This window comes from Apis cerana, linkage group LG14 (assembly GCF_029169275.1).
Source record: "Apis cerana isolate GH-2021 linkage group LG14, AcerK_1.0, whole genome shotgun sequence".
Lineage (NCBI taxonomy): Eukaryota > Metazoa > Arthropoda > Insecta > Hymenoptera > Apidae > Apis > Apis cerana.
The window spans coordinates 6,976,536-7,000,851 of NC_083865.1; the positions used below are offsets into that span (position 1 = coordinate 6,976,536).

The 24,316-nt window shown below is 38.1% G+C and overlaps 2 protein-coding genes across 2 annotated transcripts in view; both read right to left on the minus strand.

Moving 5' to 3' along the window:
- The window catches only part of LOC133667249 (uncharacterized), a 48,751-nt gene that overhangs the window by 10,461 nt on the left and 13,974 nt on the right, over window positions 1–24,316 (minus strand). Inside the window, exons 2-4 of the mRNA XM_062084416.1 lie at window positions 1,018–1,220; window positions 914–928; window positions 337–571 (exon numbers count right to left, since the gene is read on the minus strand). Of these exons, the coding sequence (XP_061940400.1) occupies window positions 337–571; window positions 914–928; window positions 1,018–1,199 (432 nt within the window). The 5' untranslated portion in view covers window positions 1,200–1,220. The remainder of the gene's footprint in view (window positions 1–336; window positions 572–913; window positions 929–1,017; window positions 1,221–24,316) is intronic.
- LOC108004124 (cytochrome P450 9e2-like) lies at window positions 14,086–19,700 on the minus strand. The gene is made up of 2 exons (XM_017066806.3): window positions 17,763–19,700; window positions 14,086–17,385 (listed from the first exon to the last, which is right to left on the minus strand). The coding sequence occupies exon 1, from the start codon at window positions 19,327–19,329 to the stop codon at window positions 17,782–17,784; it is 1,548 nt and encodes a 515-aa protein (XP_016922295.2). The 5' UTR covers window positions 19,330–19,700; the 3' UTR covers window positions 14,086–17,385; window positions 17,763–17,781.

The window sequence follows — 24,316 nt, forward strand, 5'->3', positions numbered from 1 at the left end:
TTTAATATTCTAAAATCCAAAATATTTGATCCATGGTATTTTCCATATTCGAGAAACTTCGATTAAAAATCTCGTATACTCGAGAAATCGAGAACCCAAAGATTCTTCCGAATTTTCAATATCCTAGAATCCAAAACGTTTAAAATAATCCGCAGCGATCGAAAATCGGATATCCCCGGCATTTTCCGTATTCGACGATGAATTCCCCATTAATAATCGATTTCCAAGACACGGTCGTCCGTGTTACGCGCTTTTTCGAGGGAACGGATACAGGCCAACTCGCCGCGTTTTCCACGCCGGTATGCTTCGTAAAACCTTACTTTGCATATTTATTACCGTCGACGGCGGGCCGTCCCATGGGTCGCATTCGAGTTTAAACGGCCGCTCCTTTCGTATTTGCCATCGACGGCGCGCGTGTCTCGATGAGCCATTATCGCGATGGCCGAGAAAAGATCGGGAGGAAAAAAGGAAAGAAAAGAAAGGAAGGGGTAGGAGCGGAACAAGTACGATAAGGGATCGTTTCCTTTCGAGTTTGCCTTGTGTCACCCTCCTGGAGAGCCTCGCCTTTTCCCTGCAACAGAGACAACGTGCGAACGAGTCGGAGTATAAACAGCTGGGAATTGTTTCGAGATCCTCCCGATGGGGGGATATTATTACGGTATTTATTCGTTTCGACAAAAATTGAACCCCTCTTGAGAGAGGCGGATCGATATTTTTTAGAAAAGTTAATCAATATCTCGTTAACGAGCATACCAATTAAATTCGAGGGAACAAGAATACGATTTTATCTTTCAATCCTCGAGAATTATATCTACGAGAAAAAGAATTGGTATCTAAAACCAAATTGCTCGAAACGTACTAAGAATATCGAAATGAGTAAATGAGAGAGAATTGTTCTCGTTCGATCGCATACTTCCCACTCGAAAATCTGAAAAAAAAAGAAACAAATCAATCGAACGATCTACAATCCTTTCCCAAAGATACGAAAAATTCCATCAAATTCAAAGTTCCCCAAACCTCCTCCAAAAGTCGCCTTCCTCTCTCTCTCTTCTCTCTCCTCTCCCTCCACCTCCTCTTTGTTTATTTCCACTCGAAAATCTCGAAACGAGGAAGCAAAACTTTACGCATCCTCGTACGATTTGTCCAGGATCGACCCCCGTAAACCTTGGGCTCCACTTCGCTCCATTATTACGTCTCATAACAACGTTGGCCAGCCATCTCTGAAAGCAACGCCTCATTTAATAAGAGCAAGAAAGTCCCCCCCTCCCGTACTCGCGTACCTACAAAGCCAGACCTGTTTACCGTCGCGGTGTACTGCAATTATAATTATAATGCCATTGTTTTCGCAAGCGTGCACGACGATGGCTCGCGAACACTTTCTCCTCCCCTCCCCCTCTCGTGTTCTCGCGACGAGAATCGCGACGAAGACGACGACGACGACGACGACGACGACGAAGGTTGGAGAAACCGATGTCGAATTAGCAAATCAAATTTCCCCGGGAATTATTTCAGCGCGAGCTGCTAAACAGCCCGCGGCGCGGCGACAAGGCCGCGTGCAGGATGGAAGGAGAGCGTGGTGAATTTAATTCGAATTGGTGGAAAAAGAAAATAAAGAGCAACGGAGCGTGAGCGAGGGGCGGGGAAATTCTAAACCCGGCTTCCTTTCTCCTCCCTCCGGCAAATTTTCATTAACGTAATTAATCGACCGCGCGATCCACACCCGTTGTTATTTGTGCGGTCAGGGAGGATGTCCCTTCCTGGATTCTTGCGGCCAATTTTCTTCGGATTTCTCCTTTTTTTCCTCTGATTCTTCTTTCGCCGGAAATTTCCATGAATTCTGACGATTTTCGTTGCAAATTTTATCGAATCGCTGTCGAATTCTGTCAAATTTCGATCGATTTTTGAATCGAATACGGAAAAATATTATAAAAATATATGTGTGTGTGTGTATAAAATGATGATAAACGGAGAGAATTCACGATGAATCGTGCAAGAAGAGCATCGTCCTATCCTTGAGCCAAATGGTCAAAGTTTCTATCGGATTAACGGAATTAATATGCGGACATTTTACACCGGGCCGGTGAATCACCGGTTGAAAATGCAGGCCTATTTACTTTCTGACACGTGAGATTACGCTAGACCCGTATTACATCGATTACAAAGACGTTCATGAATATTTAAATAGGGATAGTGCAGTTCAATATCTCACGATGCGAACTGATGCGCCTGAATAGATAATGACGCCTACAATTTTCGTCCACCCGGACGAAACGTTACGTGCGGACGAAATGCCTTTACGAAAACGATTTCCATTCTCAATTTTCCGCTATATATTTTCCACGAGCCAAGCGAATTTTTTCCCTTCGAGACACGAAGACGATATTCTAACGACGGTAAACAATTTTCCGTAGTTCGAGTCTAGTATTCGTTTCATATATATATATATATCTCTTGGAATTGTTAAAATGTTTCCGATTAATTTTCAATGATTATTTTTTTTTCTTTTTTTAAGAGAAAGATCGAATCGTTTGGAAGCTGATGAAAATTAGATTGAAATTTAAAAAATAGAATTGTTGTTTTATCGTATTATATTAATAGCCATGGATGTTTCTTTTAGAATTATTACTCGAATTGATTGATAAAAAGTTTCGAAAAATTTTTATGCAAAATTGGTAGCAATTTTTTTTCTTTTTTTAGAAAAATGTTTTAATCACGTATATTTATGTTCTACATATTCCATATGTTTTTTTTTTTTTTTTGCATATATTTGTTTTAAGAGCATATTATGAAAGAGTAAACATACATTTTTCATATGTACGTTTATCGTATTTATTTTGTAAAATTCGGTACTATTTATTAAACTCTCGAACAAATTTATTAAGAGTGCGAATGTACACATGATATTATACGTATTATCGAGTAATTGTTAACCAACTCGATGTAATTAATAAATGATATCGCGGAAAAAGTGGGATAAGTATAAAACAGCGATTGGAAACACCCGAGAAAAAATTACGTTAAAACGAAACACTGTTTTTAAAAAAGGAAATTCCAGTATTATGTATCATGATGTTTTAAAAAGCAAAAAAAAAAAAAAAAAACTCTGAAATAATTCTGATAATAAATTAAATTTCTTTGAAACAAAAAAGGATTGTAAATATTAATTTAATTTTGACATAATTTCAGAATTTCTTATCGAATTTCTTGAAATATTTTTCAAACCGTAATTTAACATTAAAAATCCCACGTACGATGGATTCCTCTGGGTCCAAAAAATTTTTTTCAAATTTATGCTTTGAAAAATAAACCATAATTCAATATTGAAAATTTCCATTTGATAATTTTCCATTCACAAACATTCGCGTTTCAAAATTAATAATTGAAAAACGTGGAATAAAAAACGTCTTAGAAAAAGAAAATAGGGAAATAAAACAAAATAAAGCCCAATGGAAACGTTTCACCACGTTTTTTCACCAACACCGAATCGTTATCCCGTTGATCCTCCACAACCCGAAACTACCCTAACTCGATCCACGAAAAATCATTTCTCTCCTCCCCCTGTTTCCACCCATTTTCGCGAATGGGAACCGGCTACTAGTATAAGTGGATTCAAACATGTCGAATTTAGCAAGTTTGCCAACGCGACCGTCTGCCTCTCCATGTAAGCGCTAACAAAACTCTAATGAGAACGAGGCCTCGAATTAAGCGGAACTCGGCGTAATTGAAATTGAACGAAATTGGAATTATCGAGAATTCGATTAACAACGAACTCACGAATTCACGGGGCGATACTTTACACGATGCGAAGGGACGTAAGAAGCTGTGTTATTATTTTTATAACGTAATTTCCACGGGGATGATAATTATTATTTATTACAACGCGTTTTCTTCTTAATGATATTATTGTCAATTGAACATTTTGAGAAAAGAATATCGTAATATTGTTGTTGATTAAAGAGAGATATATTTTGGAAAATGTATAAATATCAAGTATCATAGATTGTTGATAAGAAAAATTTATTTCTATTTATTTCTTCCGAACTTTTTCAATGTACCAATAAATTCGAGTAATAATCGTAAGAATTCGTTTATTCTCAGTTTAATAAAACGAATCCAAGGCAATTTGAAAGAATTCTTTTTAGAAATATTCCAGGAACCAGGATTTAATCCACCCATATTCGTACCACATTCGCGATACGCCATTTTTCCTTCCAATCCGAAACAAACTCTCGTCTCGATCATCTTAACGACCCTATTGCCATTTATTACATTACTTACATATTCAGATACAGAAAGAGGGTGGAATTTTTTCGATAATTCGACTCGTCAAAATCAGAAGATAATTTGTCACTGGAATACATCCAACGCCAGAAGAACCTCCAGAGGTTCCGTTTAACCCACTGTTTTCACGATAAATGTGAACCATTGATATGCGATTGTATTTTCCAGCCCCGGATTCCGGGTTAAAAGCTCGCTGATTTCCATGTGTTATAAATGCGAGCCGATTTGATTCATGCCTGCCATAAATTGCACGACATTTCGAGCAGTAATTGTGGACACTAATTTTCTATCCGATTTCCATACGGATCGGGGGAGGGGAGAATTCCCTCCGTGTCGGAAGGATTTTGCTGCTTTTTCTGCTTTTCATTACCCGCTGACACCGGGGAATCGCGCTCTCCTGTCTGTTCAATGATCATCGAGTAAAATTATTTCCCACTCGATTAGACAAAACCGATCTATGTTGCTTCCAACAAATATAAATAATTCTCTATTCAACGTACGAAAAACTCTTTCCCTTGATTCGACTAATCCAAATCGATACGTTCCTTTCCATATTTAATAAAATTCAATCTTCTTTTACACGTTAATCCTTTACAATTATTTTGTGTCCAAATTTCGACTCGACGATAATTATAGAGATTACGTAATTTTAATACGTCTCTCGTCCTATATTTATGCTATATTTACAAATATGATCGAGATTCTTGTTAAAAATTCGATCGCAACGACCTAATATATCTATACACGAAACACGCCAGGTCTCTCCTCGTTTTTCGAAACATACCCACCGTGAATCCGGAGTAAATCAATTTAACAGAGAGAGAGAGAAAGAGAGAGAGAGCAGTTAGAGGATTCCCGAAGAAATCCAGAGCAGATAAAAAGGAAACGAAGGGGGGGGCGAGGGTATCGGCAATGGGAGACGGAGGAGAGGAAAGAAGAGACGCGACGTCGAAATCATCGTCCCTGAGGGATCGACCAATCGTCGCTATACCAGGCACCCAAGATAAACTCTTGGCACGTCTTCATTAGAGTTTTCTAGTCTATTTACGGGCATGGAGGGACCTCTCTTATTACTCGACCAGAAACAACATGCCCGGCTCCATTGGCGGACTTCGATGGCGCATTGCTCGCCCCCATTTCCACCGTGTGTTTGTCCTCGAGAACTGCGAATTCTCCCCACCCCAAGTCGTTGTATTTTCAACACCAGTAATGGATGAGGAATTTTGGCGGTAATTCTTTACGAATTTTCTCTCCTTTCTCTTCTTTCAGTGCGTTCTCAAGATCGTAAGTACGAGTAAGGGGGAGAGAAGGAGGGATATGATATTCTCAGGATAGGATATTTTGAAACAATTTGTGAGTAGTAGAAGAGGAAAGGATGTAACCATTTCTTTAGCGAGTAATCATCTGTTCCTGAGATTGAGATATATTCAAGATAATCGGAGAGAGATTGTTTGTGCAAACTCCTCGAAATGGACTAGATAATAAATCTTTTCCTTTCTTTTCTCTTTTTCTTCCTCGGTGAAATCTCTATTTTTATAGAAATTCTAACTTTCCCTACGAAGGAAATATTTCTTCTTCTAGGTCTAACTTATGGTAAAGTTGAAAAGAAGAAAATAAGAATCATGGAAGAGTGATTAATAAATCACTCGAAATCTCGTTTAATCGAAGGTGGATAATCGATCGAAGGGGAAAAGTGGAAGGATTTTTTACTTTAAATTTAATTTAATTGATCCGCGTGAGATTATATGGGGTGTTAAAGCGAGAGGCGTATCCATTTCCGGTAAAAATAAGCGCGCGCGTGCCTTTCCCTCGCGTAATAAGAACCGATTTACCCTCTATAATATACCCCACCGTCATCCCTGCCCAACGAGGGATACCTAATAAAGATCAACTTCCACGCGATACTTATTATAGATTGAACGACGATGAACCAATGTTCCAACACTTTGTTACGCAAGTTTCGACTCCCCCTTGTGTAAAAAAAAAAAAAAAAAATACCGTACGAGTAATTCCCAATCGAACAATTCGCGATTCAATTTCACACAGATATCGTTTAAACAACTATAGATATTAATAAAGAGACAACTACGTTTCTTTGCTTTCTCCTTCCTTCGAAAGCTTCGAAAATCATCATCAAAATGAAACAAATCCACAATCCTCTTCCGGATTTTCCAACGACTCTCGAGCAATCAGAGGAGATCGAGCTCGAAAGATCTCTCGAAATCTTCTCTAACTTGCTTAAAAATTAATCGTAAAAACTTCTCCAAGAGAATCGTTGAACTAGGGCAGAAATGGTAGGCAGATCTCGAAGGATCGAGAGAGAGAGAGAGAGAGAGAGAGAAAAAGAAAAAAAATGGAAGGAGAAAAATAGCTTCTTTCCAACGGGAAATTTCAATATCCCGAGTTTGTGCTTCGCAGGACCTACCTTCGCAAGCCACCCCTCTACGATCCACGTGGGAGAGGATGGAAAGAAGAAATATACCGGATGAAATGAACGAAGGGACGAAGAGAGAGAGAGAGAGAATCGTCGCCATCCCCTTCCCCTTCCCCCGTGACACTCTCAAGAGGTTCTTCTTCGTTCGTGACTCCAGTAGACATCGGGGGATCACTTCTTTCCCGTTGGCCGGTTCCCCGGCGAGAGACGTACTCCTCGTACCGGCTAATTTAATTCTTAAACCGAGAATAAGGGTGGCCGAGTATGACGAAAAAAGAAAAGAAGAGGGAAAAAGGAGAAAGTCGGCGAATTTCTCTTTCTACGGGAGTACGTGGGAGAGAAGCCATCGCCCTTTACGAGGCATATGCCAGATGATAATTGGTATAAGTGTTACTCTCGCCGAGGGGTGCGCTCTTTTGAGCCATGCTATCTTCACTGATTCGCTTTTTTACGTCTCTTACGAGGCGAGGATCTCCTGCTCTGTGGGATCACGGAGGAGAAGATCCTCTCCTCGCGATGTTTCGTAAGCTACGATTCACGATGGAGCATCGTAGGGGAGGGAAAAATGCAAAAGGGATGCTCAAAGGGGAGGAAAAAAGAATGAAATGGCGGAAGATGGTCTTAGATTCGAGAGAGGAAGAATAGATCTTGAATAGAAATACTGTTTATGAAAATCTTTAACTTTTTTTTCGATCGAGTTGTGTGTTGACTTCCTTTAGGATGAATTACGATAAATTACGATAGATTGTAAACGTGGCGAAATTGGAGAGAAATAATTTTTTAAGAAGGAGAATTTCTTCGTGAAAGATGGAGCAAAAAATTTTTGTATCGCCATTTAAAAACGAGGCGAGGAAATATCGCTCGAGAATGCACGAGTGGAAATATTTCGCTTTATCGGGGGATACTATCGAGGGATTCCTTTATTAAAAATCTATCCACACGACCTCGTATAATTGCATCCAAGAGTCTTCTATTTGGCCGTCGCCTTCTTATCACGAGTAATCTCGGAAGGATAGCCGTGTACGAGAGTGAACGTAACCGCGGATCGAGTAAATGCGTTAGACTACGAAAATGGATTATTTACCCGCCTTTTAAGCTGCCTGCTGAGAAAGCCGAGGTGGACCTCCAAGACATTTCCTAACGACATTGTGGACGACGACCGAGGCCGGCTTCTTCTTCTTCCAAAACAACGTTACGACATGGAAATTAGAATCAAAGGGGTTGCGCGATAACGAGTTTAACGAGAACGACGCATCACGATTTTTTAACGTTTTCCTTCTTGACGTATTTAGATTAAATGTAATGCCATACTCCGTGAAAATTTCATCCAATTTCTTTTGAAAATTTAATCTCGCCAAAATAATCGAAATCGAACAATTTCAAATTTTAAATAACAACTCGAGTATAAATATACCTTCAATTTTCACAGATATAAAACAAATCGACGCAAATTCTTGATCAACTCGCACAAAAGAAAAGGGTATAAATTCCTATCGACACAGATTCGAGCTAACTCGACTTACTAAAAAATAAACGATCCCTATTAACACGAATCGGCAAGAGAAGGACACTCGGGGAGATAGAAGGGCAAGGAGACGACAAGTGGAGGCAGGTGAATGGCAAGGGCATCAACGGCAAGGCCGATGTCTACTAGCCCGGAACAACGGAAGCGTAGGAACGATGCGCAACCGAGATATCCTCTAACAAAGGCGACATAAGTTACGTAAAGTGGCCGTATACGTTCCCGGCCGACTGGCTATTCTTTACAGACTGCTGTACCACACAACCACGCAAAAATACAACACGCCCACGCACACGCGGCAAGTCAGGCCGAGTCTGTGTACTCATCGAGCTTACCAGGTGAAACACACATGCAACGAGGAGCACGATCTCACGATCTATAGAGGTCCACACGCCTCGTTGTCGATGCGCGCCTCTACGGGCGACAAACTGAACCGAGGCGGGAAGCAGAGGGCGCGCGGAGCGAGGAGGGACAGGGATAGGAGAGAAATATAGTAATCCTGTGTATACGTATTCCCCGTATATACAGGGTGTAACGCGGGTAACGAATGTTATTGATGTCCGGCACGATAGTACAGGAATGGCACGCCCTTATTGTCATTTTATACGATACCTGCCTCCATTTTCGGTCACAAATATCGGATAACGGCGCGACTCTGTCGTGGCAGGGGTCGTCCCTTCTTTTTTTTTCTTTTTTTTTTTTTTTTTTCGATGCCTCGTACACGACGACGGCTATTGGCTTCGTACGGCAAATTGGACGACGACGGATCGCTCCCTCCCCGTAGGAAAATCTGTTCAGCGAAGGCGAAGAAGTTTTTCCTTCTCTCACGTTCTGCGCCGGACTCCTTTTTCGTCTTATATTCGTTTATTCTTAAGTCGGTCCTTTTTCTTTTCTTCTTATGGAGTTTCTCTTTTTTTGTAATTTTTCTTTACTCAACCCTTTAATACGCGCAATAGGAGGGCGAGGGTGGCCATGATGCGTCACGGTTTTCGAATTTTCTATTCTATTCCATAGCGGTTGACGCGTCATAAATTTCTTTTGAAAAAATATGAAAGATGGAAAATATTCTCCTTCTTTCTCGCATCTATTTAATTTCTCTTTTTTCATCTTCTTCTTCTTCTTCTTCTTCTTTGATGCGATTGAATGATTTGAAAAGACGTTTCCTTAATATTCCTTTTCTCAAACGTCGATAATAATTTCCAATAATAATAATTCACCAGTTCTGATCATAAGAAATTGGCCATCTGCTAATGATTACTGTAAAAAAAATATATATATATATTCTTTTCAAAAAGACACAAGTTCAAGGGATAAAGTGCGAACATGCGTTAAAAAAAATGACTAATTATGGAAAACGCTTCGACAACAAAATGCAGGGGAGATATTAAACGACAATATCAATCGAAAATCGTTTTTTTCCCCCCCTAGTTCCCGTTCCCATTGTTAATTGCACGGTCCAACCACAATGGGCCGAAAAGGGGTATCAAAACGTTCTATGCCTTTTCATTAGCCTTAAAAGCGAACAGGCGTTCCGACAAAAATTTTTCGATCCGATTTGATTCTGGCCACGGTCGTATTCAATTTCTAACGGCGGCCCGTTTTATACGCGTGTTAAAATCGATATAAGCTGTCGATTCAACCCTCTGCTTGTAAACCACGTCACCGTGTGAACGTTTCAATACCGAAAACAACCCTCCAATGGACCGTTTCGTTTAATGCGCAAATATATTAAAAAAAAAAAAAAAAAAAAAAAGGAAAAAAGGAGAGACAAAAAAAAAAGAAAAATTCTGGCCAGACTAATCGTTAATAGAAATATAAATATATATAATGTATGCATGTCGTGGATTTGCAATTTTTTTTTTTTTTGAATTTTTATTCTTTCCTTTCTTTCTTTCTTTTTTCTCGATGGGAATAATGGGTTGAACAATATGATTGTTTAGGTTTGTTCTTTTCTTTTTTGGTGGAAAAGAGTTGGAAATTCGTGGCGCGTGCGAATAAAAGTTTAAAGTAACACACAAGAGGATTATCGTCGCGTTCGATCGATATAGACAGATATACAAAGAGAGAGAAAGAGAGAAAAAGAGAGAGAGAAAGAGAGAACGAGGTTTCAAAGTGTGATAAAATCTGCGCGATCGGTGTTTGAGCTTTTCCTTTATCGAATGCCATCGTTATAAATCCGAAAACTGACGCACGTGTTCCCGGTGAATCGAAAGCATTAACAGTGATTATTTGGTAATTGCAGAAGCTTATCTCGAATTAAACGCGAGAATGTGCGGAGAGAGGATGGCTATGTTTTTAGGAATGCATGACGAAATCGATAGGAGCGGAGAAGTGAGACAAGATCCGATGCGATTTTATTCGAATCGAATTTACGACGTAACGTGATAACGATGAAAAGTTTGAAATCACCGATAATCGTGAGAATTCCAATAATTTGGGGAGGGGAAAAGATGAAAAACTGTGAATTTATTACTCGAGTTTGGATAGACACATCGAAAATCGAGAATGTAGGATCGAATAATTCGAGTTGACTAATTAAATGATCAAATTTTTTACTACATACACACCAATAATATCAGAATTTATCTTTCAAAACCATACACGTGTCCTATCTCCAAATACCCTCTTAAAAAAGCCGAAGAAACCTCGATCCTTCCAAATTGTTTACTCTTCAAAATCGAAACGCGTGCCGATTCTACGAAACGTTTCCTTCCCCTATTTCGAGCGATTCGACGAAAAGACGGAGCAATGAATGACTCTGAGAGAGTAGGAGGAAGAAGGAAAAGAGGAAGAAGGAAAAAACAACAGAGGAATTGGTTACACGTAGAGAAAATTTCGGGGGGGAGGAAAGGGAAAGAGAAGGGGGTGGGGGTTAAAGCGAATTCTCGGTGTCTCCGTTGGGAGTTGGGTTCCGGCGGAAGTCCCTCTCCCGGCTTGTGAAATGAGAAAGCCATCCAGTTCTGCCCCTGCAGCGATGCAGTCGATATCCGCCATCCATCAGCCTCGAGACACCAAAAACAACGACGACTATTGGGTTTCGCGCTACCACACATAACGACCAATCACCCGCAAAACAATCGGCTCTATATATACGTGCATCCCTTACAATTGATCGATACTGGAGGGAACAATAAAGTAATTAATAAAAATCCTTAACCCGAGTCAATTTCCTATGGCTGAAAGATCGAAAATCAATGATCGGTGCGATAATTGATTTGGATGCGGTGATTGTTAGGTCGAATGGAATGGTCTCGTGTAATTAATTATCGTGATGGAATTTTTTTCTTTTCTTTCCTTTTTTCTACTTTGATTTGAGACTTTGCAAGAGGTGAAAAGATTTTGATTTTCTTTCTTTTTTTTTTTTTTTTGAGAATTTTAATTAACAGTTAGAAATTCGGAAGTGAAATGAGATAATTATTAGTGGAATTAGTTTTGGATAATTTTGAAGAAGGGATATGAGATATTTTTGACGATGGATCTCTTTTTTTTGGATAATTGGGATATTATTATATAACAAGTAAAATATTGGAATGAAATGATTGGAACTTTTTCAAAGAATGGTGTTACAGTTCTTTTTTTTTTTTTCTTTTTAACACACTTTTCCCTCACCCTAAAAATTTAATCATATTAAAATTGACAAAGCTCTTTTTCTCGGGAAATAAAATTACATTCCAATATACACGTATTCGCGCATTTAGAAAATTAAATATTTTTTAAAAAGGGCGGTAATTAAAAATTGGAAATCGATACTAACTGGAAATTATTCATCTGTCCGTGTTCACCATTTTCTGCAATCCTTCCCACATTTTTATACGAATGTTAAACACATGATATATAAGCAAATACTCGTTTATTCCCAATTACTTTCTCTCCATTAATCAAATGGATTATTAAATTTAAAAAGTATCGATCTTCCCGATTTAACTTGATATTTTTCTATATTATTCCCGACCGATTCTAATCGCGCTTTCTTAAAAATCTCGTTTCTCACTCACGCTCGAAATGTCCCGTTGATAAAACGGAATCCATCCCTCGTTAACTCGAAACTGATCTCCCCGCGGAGAATGTTTACAGCGAAATCAAAATTCTCGCCGCCTTGCTTTAAAACAATGGTAAGCGACGTTGATTGTTTATCGAGGCTAACGAAGGCAAACACTAATAAGCAGAAATCTTGGTAGCGAGTCTTGTTGTGTATAATTAAATCCGTCTCGAACTTTAATATAACGAGAAAACTCCAAGGAAATAAATAGGCCATCCATTTACTGCCAACCAGTTATTGGCTGATAAAGGATAAAGTGAAATGTCGGTAAACGGTTGTTTAAACCATTTTTCTTTCTTATTTCGTTCCGGAAAACGTTTGGATTCCGTAAAAAATCCAGAAAATCATCCTTTCAACCGGTCATGATATTCTAAAAACCAGAAGAATATGTGAGATAATGATAATAATATATTTGGCATGGGACAAATGTTTTTCTGATGAAAAAAAATTAATGGAAAATTCTTATTCGTATCAAAAGAAAAAAGAGAAAAGGAGGAGAGAGGGATATGATAGATATCTCTATAAAATAGATATCTAAAAATGATTGGTATCGTATTCGATTCGTTTCGAAAATTTTAATTTTATTTTATTTCTGAGAAAATATTTATTTCCTGGAATTTTTTTTGAAAAAAAAGGATCGTCCTCCATTCTTTAATGAAACATTCTGCGCATACACATTTAATATTTCCCCTACTTTCTTGCTTCCTCGAAGTTTTAATAGTTACCAGTTAAATATAGATTTAATGAAAAATCGAATATTTCGTGCGAGAATTCCCTAGAATCCGTCAAAGTTTCGTTTCAACTTATAGATTACACGTTTCGTTCAACTTTTTTTTATCTTTACGACGTAATCATCGTTTAGCGAATTTAAAACGATATACAAATACGTTTTAATATAATTCTACACGATGAATTACTCGTTCAAAATTTTATTCGATCAAGAAGGGAATCACTCGACTCTCGTCGAAAATTTGAAACTTCCCTGTTTGTTACTTCTACTTGTACCAAACTTGTTGCACGTGAGAATTTATTAAAATTAAATTAATTTTAAAACTTCCCTTGTTTTATATTAAATAACATCATTGCTTTCACGCCTAAGAATATTTACGTTGTATATTATAACATTTCGATATTTTTTCGAAAAAATTTCCCATATAACTTATATTCGATTAAACAAAAAAATTCAAAGAAGAAATTTCTCGGTCCACGAATCCTTCTATATTTTCGTTCGTATTCGCGAAAGAAATTTTTGATGAAATTTGACGAATGATGAAATTATTGCGTCATGTTCGTTTCGTAAATTGCAAATAATACCGTGAAAATTATAATTAATATACTCAAATGAGATTTCCTGAATAAAATTGAACGTATTATAAATAATACTTTTACGTAGCAGTCGCATTTATTATTTCGATTGTAACAGATACTATCAACCGTTTCAAAAGAATATTATAAAATCAGCGGAGCATCAACGTTTGCAATATGCATGTAGCAACTTTACAACCGTACGTAACGGATGCTTCAGAGCTTGAAATAATCAACGTTTATAGACCGTGACGTATTATTCTCCAAGGTGCATAAACGTCGTTATAATTTACAATTCTGAAATTAGTCGATATACCGTATATTCGTTCCCAAGTATTGATACAAATCTCTGAATAAAATTATCCATCCGATCCAAATTGGAGATTCGAACTTTGATAATCTAATATCTAATAAATATTTGTGAAATCTCTGTTGAAAGGTTGGTCGGGAAATTCTGGTGAAAATAATTTATTAGGGGGCAATAATAAATGTGACGAAGAGATCTTCATTATCAAAGATTTTCATAATTACCGTTTAATCATTTTATTAATTCCGTGTTTACAATCGAAGCGTAAAAAATGCGTGAAAAATTGGAAAACGTTGCGAATAATAATAATATATCCCGTTGGAAAATTTTTGTTCCCTTATTATTATTGCCTTCCATTTGCCTCTCTGATCTCTCTGTCATCATCGGATTCCTTTTTTTGTAATTAGTTAATTAATACCGGTACACGTAATTTTACGATAATTTTTGATTAATTAATTAATCGATTGATTAATCATGAACACGGTAATACAGAGAGATCGTGTTTAATTCGAGCGAAATCGGTTTATCCGGTCAAAGTTCGTAACTTATAAATCTTTCTGAAAGAACAAGTGTATATTTTTCTTCAAATAAACTTCTAAATACGCTACGATTTTAGAATAAATTCGAAAATAATTTAGAGAAAAAGATTTTTCCTTTCCTAGATATTTCTCCTCTGATCGAAAGCATGTATATATAAAATTAATATTCTCAATAGAAAAAAAAAATTCTAATATTCATACATGCTCAACGAAATCACGAAAAGAAGGAAAATAACGAAACAAGGGATCTCGCTCGACGGCAACAGAATTCTCGCAGCCTCGTCCATTATTCCATTCCCATACGCGTATGCAAATATGTTCCTCCATGTTGAATCTTCGTTTCCAAATAACTAACTCTCTAACAAAAGACAAGGGATGGCTTGTCTCTCGTTGATCCACATCGCGACCTCGCATCGTTAAATCTTCAAATACGTAACTATATACGTATGATACGCGCACGTTATTATCAATGCAAATTCTTCAGAGTTTCACTTTCTTCTTCGACTTCTACCTTCGAGGCAAAAATTTCCCCTCCATCAAATGCGCGTGTACATATGTATACGACGTATAAACGACGACTTGGTCCATTCGTCACGCATCATTTTCATCGCAGATAACAAGATACGGTTGAAACGTTAGCTATGCTCGATTATTAACCAGGATGATTAACCAGTTTGGAATAAATAATTTATCGCGCCGTTGAATATTAATTAATGCGATATACCACGTCCGGATCCGAGGATAAAGGAAAAAAGAAATCTTTCCCTCCTCGTCAAGAATTTCAGAAATCAAACGCTTCGAAAATGAAAATCTCAGTTCGAAACCTCACGTAACGATATCTCCGCGAAATTATTCTACGGAAAGGAATTATCTGTAATGAACTATAATTTACGAGATTCTTAACCGAACCGAGTGCGAACAAACGTTCAAAATAAAACACTTTCCTTTTTTTTAAGCAGCTCACAAAGAGACCGTAAGCTCAAGAAAGAAAAAAAGACAAGTTTTCTAACAAGTTCTATCCATCTATCTTGCACCTTATCACCGCCCCCTCCCCAACAACAACCGATCAAAAACTTTTCCTCCTCCGACAGTGGCAATATATTAAGCCCGCGTGATGCTTGACCTCGAATCAGTTATGGATTATCTGTCGCCATTTGCCAAATACTTGGGGGGCCAGCCCGTGTCAAACTCGTGTCCAAGCCGGCGGATGGCGCGTATCCATAGGCGGGCTTCGCAACTTCCGCCAACGGGCAACGGGAACGTATCGATCATGGCGGTTGTCGATGATCGATCGCGCGAAAACGCCAAGTATCCGGGAGGAGGGGGGAGGAGAGGGAGGAAGAGGAGAGGAGGAGGGTCGCGATGCATTTTGTCGCGCCCGATATATATATATATATACCAGCGCCAATATCTCGCCACTCGATCTGCCCCCGCGTGAACTTGGTTGATCGATCGCCAACAATCAATTTGGCAACCGTAGATTCCAATCTGTTACCTCCCTGGGCCGCGAGGAGGTGGGGGTGAGGCGTGGGAGGCGTGGAAAAGAAGCGGTGAGCGCGGTACGACTAGTAGTAGTAGTTTTAATCGTTTCGACGCTAGATGACGTATCGGTTAACATTCGAGGGGGAGTGTGAAATAATCTTATATCGCGTGTGTTTCGCTTCGATCAATTTTTTCGTCGAACGGTCTTGCTTCGATTACGGTGATTCGTATTAGGATAATTCGCGTATTTTTGTATTTCCTTTTCGCACAGATGTTGGGCTGCTCGATCCATTTTGTTGATTGGAATTGATTAAAATCTAATGTGAACAGGTAAAAATGTATTTTTTAAAGATATGTAATATTACGAATGTAAAGTTTTCGAAATATCGAAAAAACTTGTCGTAGGAAATGTAAGATATTTAATATGGCTTTAATAATATTTTAATATCCGCTACCGTGATCCATAATATAATTTATATAAGTTTCCTACGTCGAGCAAATAAATGTTGAAATTAAAAATACAAGAATCATTCAAAAAAAAAAAAAAAAATTAAAAGAAACCTTCTGTCAAGAAAGTGGACGAAAAGGGAATGTAATTCGAGATCTGAAATCTCGCAGATTTTTCTAAAAATCACGATAAAAAGATGCAATTCATGGAGGGTCGATGCATCATCGTGTTAACTTCACCACTTCGCTGTCCATTTGCAGAAGGCGGTTGGCAATAATTGGCAAAATGGTTCCTCCACGAGGGCAACGCGGGCGGAGAACGCGATGGGAGAAAGATGAAAACTTGGGGTAATTGGCGAAACAAAGTGTTGATAAAAGTAATTTTAAGAAAGTAGACGGCCCAACAGGATGAAGCCTGAGGATAAGATAATATATTGGAGGCGAATTGCAATGGACAGAATCACCCCTTCGCAATTTACTTCGGGGCATCCGACCACTCTCCCTCTCCATCTCCCTCTCTCTTTATTTTTCTCTTGTTCCACCGATAGAGGACCTTCTGACAACCAATTATCTATCCAAGGCGAAACGAAGGGGAGTAAAAGAGATGCAGAACGGGCGAAATACGACGTATATTTTGATTAATCAAAGTCGAATAGTGTTACGCATCAACAGATTATCCTGCAACCAATAGTTGATCAACCCCCTTCTCCTTCGAGAGCTCGTAGCTAATAAAAATCTAATTTTTAGCATTTCTCGCCTCGATATAATATTACTATCCTCGATTCGAAGAAGAAAACGGAAAAAGTGAAGAGAGAAAGGGATATTTTAAAAATTATTCCCTTCTTTCTTCTATCATATTTTCAAAAATAATTTAACGTTAAACGTGATCGAAGGCTTGTTTCTTTCGATTGATTTATTCTTTTTTTCTCTTCTCTTGATCTTCTTCATGTAATATCTGTTTTCTTTTTGTAATCGCATTTGTTTCTTCGATCCATTCTCCTTCGATCTCTCTTCATCATTTCTTCTTTCCTAAATTAAGAACGGAATAATTGATTAATAATCTAACAATTATGTAAAAAGTCTTTATTTTATATATCGAAAAAATGAATAAACGGAGATTCTTTTAAAATGTTTAAATAATTTCGAATATAAAATAAAGAAGATTTAAAAAAATTTGTATGTAAAATTTGCATCCTCAAATAATCAGTAATTATTATTAATTGTCTCGAAATTAATCATCAACTTGTTAATTGTTGTTCGTATAAATTTTATTACCAAGATTTCAAAAATTCGTTCTCGTTATTTCATTCTAATTTTAAAAATTCTTTTCTTTTTTTTTTGCCTCCCTCATCCCCTCTATTGCAACAAATTGATTATTAAATAGAGTTTAATAAAAAAAAACGAGCCTATATCGAGCAATTTCCATCAACTGGAAGAGCCAACATCCCCGTAAGAAGAGTTCTCCCTGGGCTCGATCTTCAACCAGAATCCATTCTTAGCGACCGGATTGAACACACCCTCCTTGAATTTCAACGGGACCATAGTCTTGCTCCCGACCTTGAAGCTGCACACGGCCAGGATGTTGAACAGCAATATTTTCATCTCGGTCAACGCGAACCTGCTGCCTATGCACTTCCTGGGCCCCATCCCGAACGGCATGTACGCCCCCGAGCTCGCGATGCTCTTCCCATCCCTGAGAAATCTGTCCGGGTCGAACTTCTCCGGATTCTCGAAATATTTCGGGTCGTGGTGGATCGCTTTGACGGGGAACCAAATGTTCATCCCCCTCTCGAGTTTGAAAGGGCGGGCGCCGGGCAGCGCGGGCGGCAATTCGAAGGTCTCGCCGCACACCCTGTCCACGAACAACAGGATCGGATGATACCTCATCGCCTCGCTCATCACCGCGTCCAGATACTTCATCTCCTGTATAACGTCGTATCCAGCTTGCTCCTCGCTCGCCGACAGAACCTCGTCGATCTCCTCCTGAAGCCTCTGTTGAACGTCAGGATTCACGGCCAGCATGTGCGCAATCAGGCTTATCTGCGTGGCCATCGTGTCCACGCTCCCGAAGAAGAAGCTGAACGCGTGATTGGCTATCTCGGACACGGCCATGCCTTTCTTCCCCTCGAACTCTTTCTTCCTCGATTGCATGTCCATCAACTGTTGCAGCATGTCCGACCCGTGCACGCCCTCCTTCCTCCTCGCCTCGATCGTGTCCACGACCAGCCGATAGAAAAACTTCTCGATGTGGTCGGGCAGGATCTTCAGGTTGAGCAATCTGGCCAACCTGGGCGAGTTCCTGTGCACGAATATCATCAAATTCTGCTTGAACGTCGCCAATTGGGACGCCACTTGACCGTATTTGTAGAATATGTTCTCGGGCTCGTTCACGGAGTCGACGGATATCCCGTACACGCATCTCGCTATCACGTCGTTCGTGTACCTGGTCAACACGCTCTTCATCTCTATCTCCCGATCGACCTTGGACAGATAATCGGCGAACCGTTTGGCGCAATCGGACATAAGAACGAACATGGACTTGATCTTGCTCGACGTGAACAGAGTGGTCAACATTGTCCTGTGCTCCCTCCACCGGTCGCCCTGCATCGCGAACAACACCTCGCCCAGCATAGGGTCCACCCCCACGTCCACGAACGGCCGGTGATTCGTGAAATTCGTGATCTCCTTCACCCCGATCGTTTTTATCAACTCCGGGTCGCGGATTATTATCAAAGGAGTGGTGAACTCGTACATCCCCACGTACTTTGCATCCGGATCGAGGTCGTATATCCTCTGAATCACGTCCTCCATGTGACACTGGCGACGCACCAGCGGGCCCAGATTGCCAAAGAACGGGGTTGGAGGGATGTGCACGATCCCGTGCCTCTTCAGCAGCTTCTGATTCCTCGTGGACAGGTAGTAGATGGCCACGAGTATCGCCAAAAAGGTGAGGCCGAGTTGTAGATAATCCATCCTTCGATCGATCTGAGCTTGTTAATCGAATCCGATTCTTTCAGTATACTGAATATACTCGTTGCTCGACGAGTACTTATATAAGAGATAAATGATTATCGTGTATTGCGTCTTATAATGTGCGAGTAAATTCTCGAGAAACGAGGAATGAGATAATATTTTTTTTTTTTTTTTAGAATTATAATTTCAATCGTGCGCGATAATAAATAGAAATAATAAGATACTGGGCATCGTTTGAGAAATTGTATATTTGAGGAAGGGAGAAGAAAATAAATGTTTGTTGATCTTGATTCTTGTTGTTTCTTAATCTTAATTCGGAAGAGAATGCGGAATGTACGAAAATATTTTAATAAATTTTAGTAAAAAAAAAAAAAAATCTGACTAATTCTTGACCTGAATGTAATTCTGATGTTACGTATTTCGACAGCGCGAAGAAAATTTTGATAAAAACTTGTAAAATATTTCGTACAATTTGGCAATAAAAGTTGATCGAAATATATTTTTGATATCTGGACGATATCTATCGATTCACATAGATTCTAAACATAATTCTAAAGATAAGATATTTCTATCGAGAAAAATATTGTTGCACAATGTTGTAACATTGCATAGTATAGACAATCGTAATTGCGCAATGTTACCACATATTTACACGACAAACAAATCATTTAAATTGATTAATAATGAACAATTAATCTTCGTTTATCTTTTCAAATATAAACAAATTATCGTATTTTTAAAACGTTAGATTAATTTAGCACATATCATTGAATACAAAAATTTTCCAAAAAAAAAAAATAAAATAAAATAAAAATAAAAAAAAACGCTTTGATAATTATGATATAAAATTTCGAAAAATGTTGACTCAAATTTCGCATTTTCATTAAATTCGCATCAAAATCATTTCGTACAATTCCAATTTAATTAGTGTTATCCGAATATAATGAAAACATTCGACTGATTCAGTTTCACATAATATACAAATTCTCCACAAAGGTAACTTTTTTCTTTTTTAAATAATTACGATATAAAATTTCCAGAGTTGATTCAAATTTCAGTTTCACTAAACAAGATTCGTTTCATTGAATTTCGATTTTCTTTTTTTTCTTTTTTTTTTTTTTCAATAAATTTAATTCCTCTATCCTCGACATGTGTCGCTCCTCTACCCCTGTCCACTCGGCTAAAAATTTTTATCCTCGCGTCTTTTTTAATCTCTTCTTAATCCCTGGACAACGATCGTTGAAAAGATGAATTCTTGTAAAACTTCCTCCATTTCTTCCCTAATAATTACAAATTTACCTTTCCTCCCTTTCTCACTTTTCTTCATTTTTAATCTTTCTTTCCACTTTCTCATCCTTCTTCTCCCCTTCTCTCTCTATCTCTCTCTCTCTCTCTCCATACCTCCTCCTTCTCGTTTCTTTACGTTTCGTCGAATTCCTTACGAACAATCATGAATACAAGAAGATTTTTAATATAGTAGTAAGGACGAACCGAAGGCTGCATTTCTTTCGACGTGAATGATCGCCTCAATTTCTGTTTGCATATTCAGGCGCGATCATTCGTGAAAAAAACGATTCGACAACGAATATTAAGATTAGCCGGATATTCCATTGTGCGATTTATTAAAATTCCGCCGACGATTATAGACGATCGACTCCAAGGGACGACCAACTCTTCCGTTTTGTTTTTGGTACCATTCGATCATCGAATCTACGAAAATCTTGAGAAAGAGAATTTTGATTCTAAGAGAAGGCTTTCGACGAATGAAGAGACGAATGTGGTTTATTTTTGTACCATCGTCGATTCGATTTAATACACAGCCTTCTTTTGAATCGATCTTCATGGAAGGATATTGATAAAATAGTGTGTTTCATAATTTTTTAAAAATAGACTTTCGACGAATAAACAGCTCGATGACTCGATTCGTTCGTCCACGATCAAATGTACGTAGTTGCAATAACGAGTTTAAGTCGATTTTTAGAGTGTTTTCCAATCTCGAAGAATCTCGAAGAAAAATTTTGATTGGTTTTGATCGTAAATGTTGGAAATTTTCGCCAGGAAATTAAAGATTTTTTTAAGAAGCGTTATTTAAAGAAGTGTTTTTTAAAATTTTTAGAATGAGGATAACGATATTCCAATCGCGAGGAAAAACAGATATTTCTTTTTCGTGTTGATTCAACCACTATATACCAACAAAATACATCGTTGTTCTTCAAATGTTGTTTTATTTCGTGTTTGACTACCGAAAAATTTGAAACATCCGCGGGAAAATTTCTATCAGCTTTGTTTAAAATAATATTAGATTCGAAAACATCGTTCATCCTTCATATTTTTCCTATTACTTTGATATTTATCTTCACCGCTCTTATAATTATCAGTTATCGGATTATACTATATGTGATTATCGTTTTTATATCGTTATATAGGTCGAAATAAAAATATTATTTTAAAAGATCAAACTATTTTTATTTATTAACAAAATGTCAAAAGCAACTAATTACGTTTTTTATCTTTCCTAACGAAATACGATATGATATTCCGTAGATTAAAAGATTCGTACTCTCTTCCTTTTCTTTTTTTTTTTTTTTTTTTTTTACATATTGTTTCGCAATTTACTTCATTCTATTTTCCAAAAGAGTTTCACGTGAATCGCATAAACATCCACAATTTACGAGTAATTCCTGAATAGATGTATCTTAGGGATGCGAATATATTTGGAAATAAAATTCTCGAGAGTAACTCGTTTAAAAATAATTTTCACTCTCAACGTACAGAAAAATAACTGTGGAGACGAAAGAGAAAAGTCACGATATTTCAACGAAATAATATCGCGCTGTAGAAAATAAATGACGAGAGTGATTCTGAGAGTAATTTTCACTCTCGATCCAACGTCTATCTCAACGCGAAAAACAATTTTTTAGAGCGATCCACGCCCTAGAAATTATATCGAAAGTAATTTTCACTTTCAACGAAGCCTCCATTCGCGAAAAATAACTTTTCACGCAAACCGCCAATTGAGAATAATTTTCATTTTTCCGATTTCCAATTGTTTATTCGAAGAACACGAAAAACAAAACCCAACTCTCGCGAATATATTTATCTCGCGATATATTAAAAAAAAAAAGAAAGAAATAAAATAAAATCGAAGGATATTTCCTCTCATTTTTACGTGATGACAAATGTGACGACTTTGCCACGTTCACATTGACAAAACGCGCGATATAGGAAGTGGTGTTGCGGCTTAACACGGTCTGCCACGCTAGTTTCACCGTCGAGGAGAAGGAAAGGAAGGGAAGTCGCGTTATAAATAAAGCGGCACCAGCTGCTACACACTGATAAACCCGAAAGGGTAGCCATGCGCGAAACAAAGGTTAACTTTGACGACCGCTAACCCTATACAACCGTATATAGGTTCCCCATACAAGCGTGATAAAGCAGCAGGGGGAGGGGAGGGGGAAACGGAAACCGGATGTATCTTTCGATGTGTATTATAGACAAGCTTCCGTTCCACGATGGCAAACCACTTTTCAGCTTTTCGCCTTTCCTTTCTTTCCTTTTTTCCTCCCGTCCCCTCCCCTCCTTTTCCTTTTTCTTCCTCTATTCTCCCATCGGGTGTCCAATCAAAGCGCTCGATAAAACGGACGTCTCACAATCGTCTCACAATTGTTGCGCAATCGCGCCCACCGATATTATTCGACGAAATCTCACAAGTCACGAAAAGAGTGTCGATCGAATGTTACAACTCGTATAAAAATGTATCACGGGTCACTCTAACAAACCAGACATCGGTTATTCGAGTGATTCTCGGTTGGCTAATAAATTTAATGACGAGTCAAATTTTTAATAAAAATATAAATAAACGTAAATTCCCATGATTCGAACATTTTTATTGATTCGAGGTAAAATTCACAGTTCACGAAACTTTCTTCCAATTCTTCGATTTTATTCCCCGCCTGATCGAACATTATTCCAAATATTTATCTATTATCAAAATTTCTCTTTCATCCGATGAAACGATACGAGATATTTTTTTCTTTTTTTCACTAACAAAAATCCTTCTCGAATTTGCTCTCGAGAAAATTCGCAAATTTCAAACCCGCATAATCAAACACCGAGCATTTTCCAAAGAATCGCCGCAATCTTTTTTCTCCTTCAATCCGTTCAACCGAGAGAAGGATCCGCGTATCGCGTAATTCCAAGTAATTATCGGGAATTTTTGCCGCGGATAAAACCGGGGAAGGAAGGATTTTCGCGAGTAGGGATAAATTCGAGCGGGTGTGAAACGTTAAACTTTCGATTTATAACGTTTTCCAGCCAGACGCGTTAAATCCATCAAGTGCGCGTTTATCGGAAAATCAAGCAGTCATGTGCATCGGATGCATTGTTAGTGCATTAACTCGTACGTTCGAGTGGAAAATGGCATTACTTAGCCGCATTACCGCTGTATTATATTCGACGCCATCATCCCTCTTTGATCATGGCCGCCGTGTGTATTCCGTTTTCCCTTTTTTTTTCCCCCTCGAAAATTCGCTTTCCTTCGAAATGTTTCCTTCTCACGGCCTTGCCAATTTTTTATTTACAATCCTTCGACGGTGTCCACAGTTTCGAAGGATTGGTTCGATGGTTCGAAAATTGGAAATCTTTGGATGGATTTTTCGTAATACGAGTGAGAAGCATCCTTCATCGTGAATATTTTTGAAGGGATTCGGGAAAATTTGAGAAATTTAAGTGAATTAAATGATGAAGCTACCTTTTTTTTTTGGCAAAGAATCAAGAGGTGAAGTCAGTTTTCATGAATATTTAATAAAAATAAGAGATTTAGGAAGAAAAAGGAAAAGAAGAAATAAAATGGAGTGAAATGGTAAAGTAATCACTTGTTTCCTTTAAGCGAAAAATTTCGAAGGGGAAAAATTTTCGCAAAATTCCTTATTGGGAATATTTACAAAGATAAATTCAAATTTGTATCTCTCGCGATGAAGTGGTTAAT

Coding starts and splice junctions, on each gene's coding strand:
- LOC108004124 (XM_017066806.3), bottom strand. CDS start 19,329: ATGGATTATCTACAACTCGGCCTCACCTTTTTGGCGATACTCGTGGCC.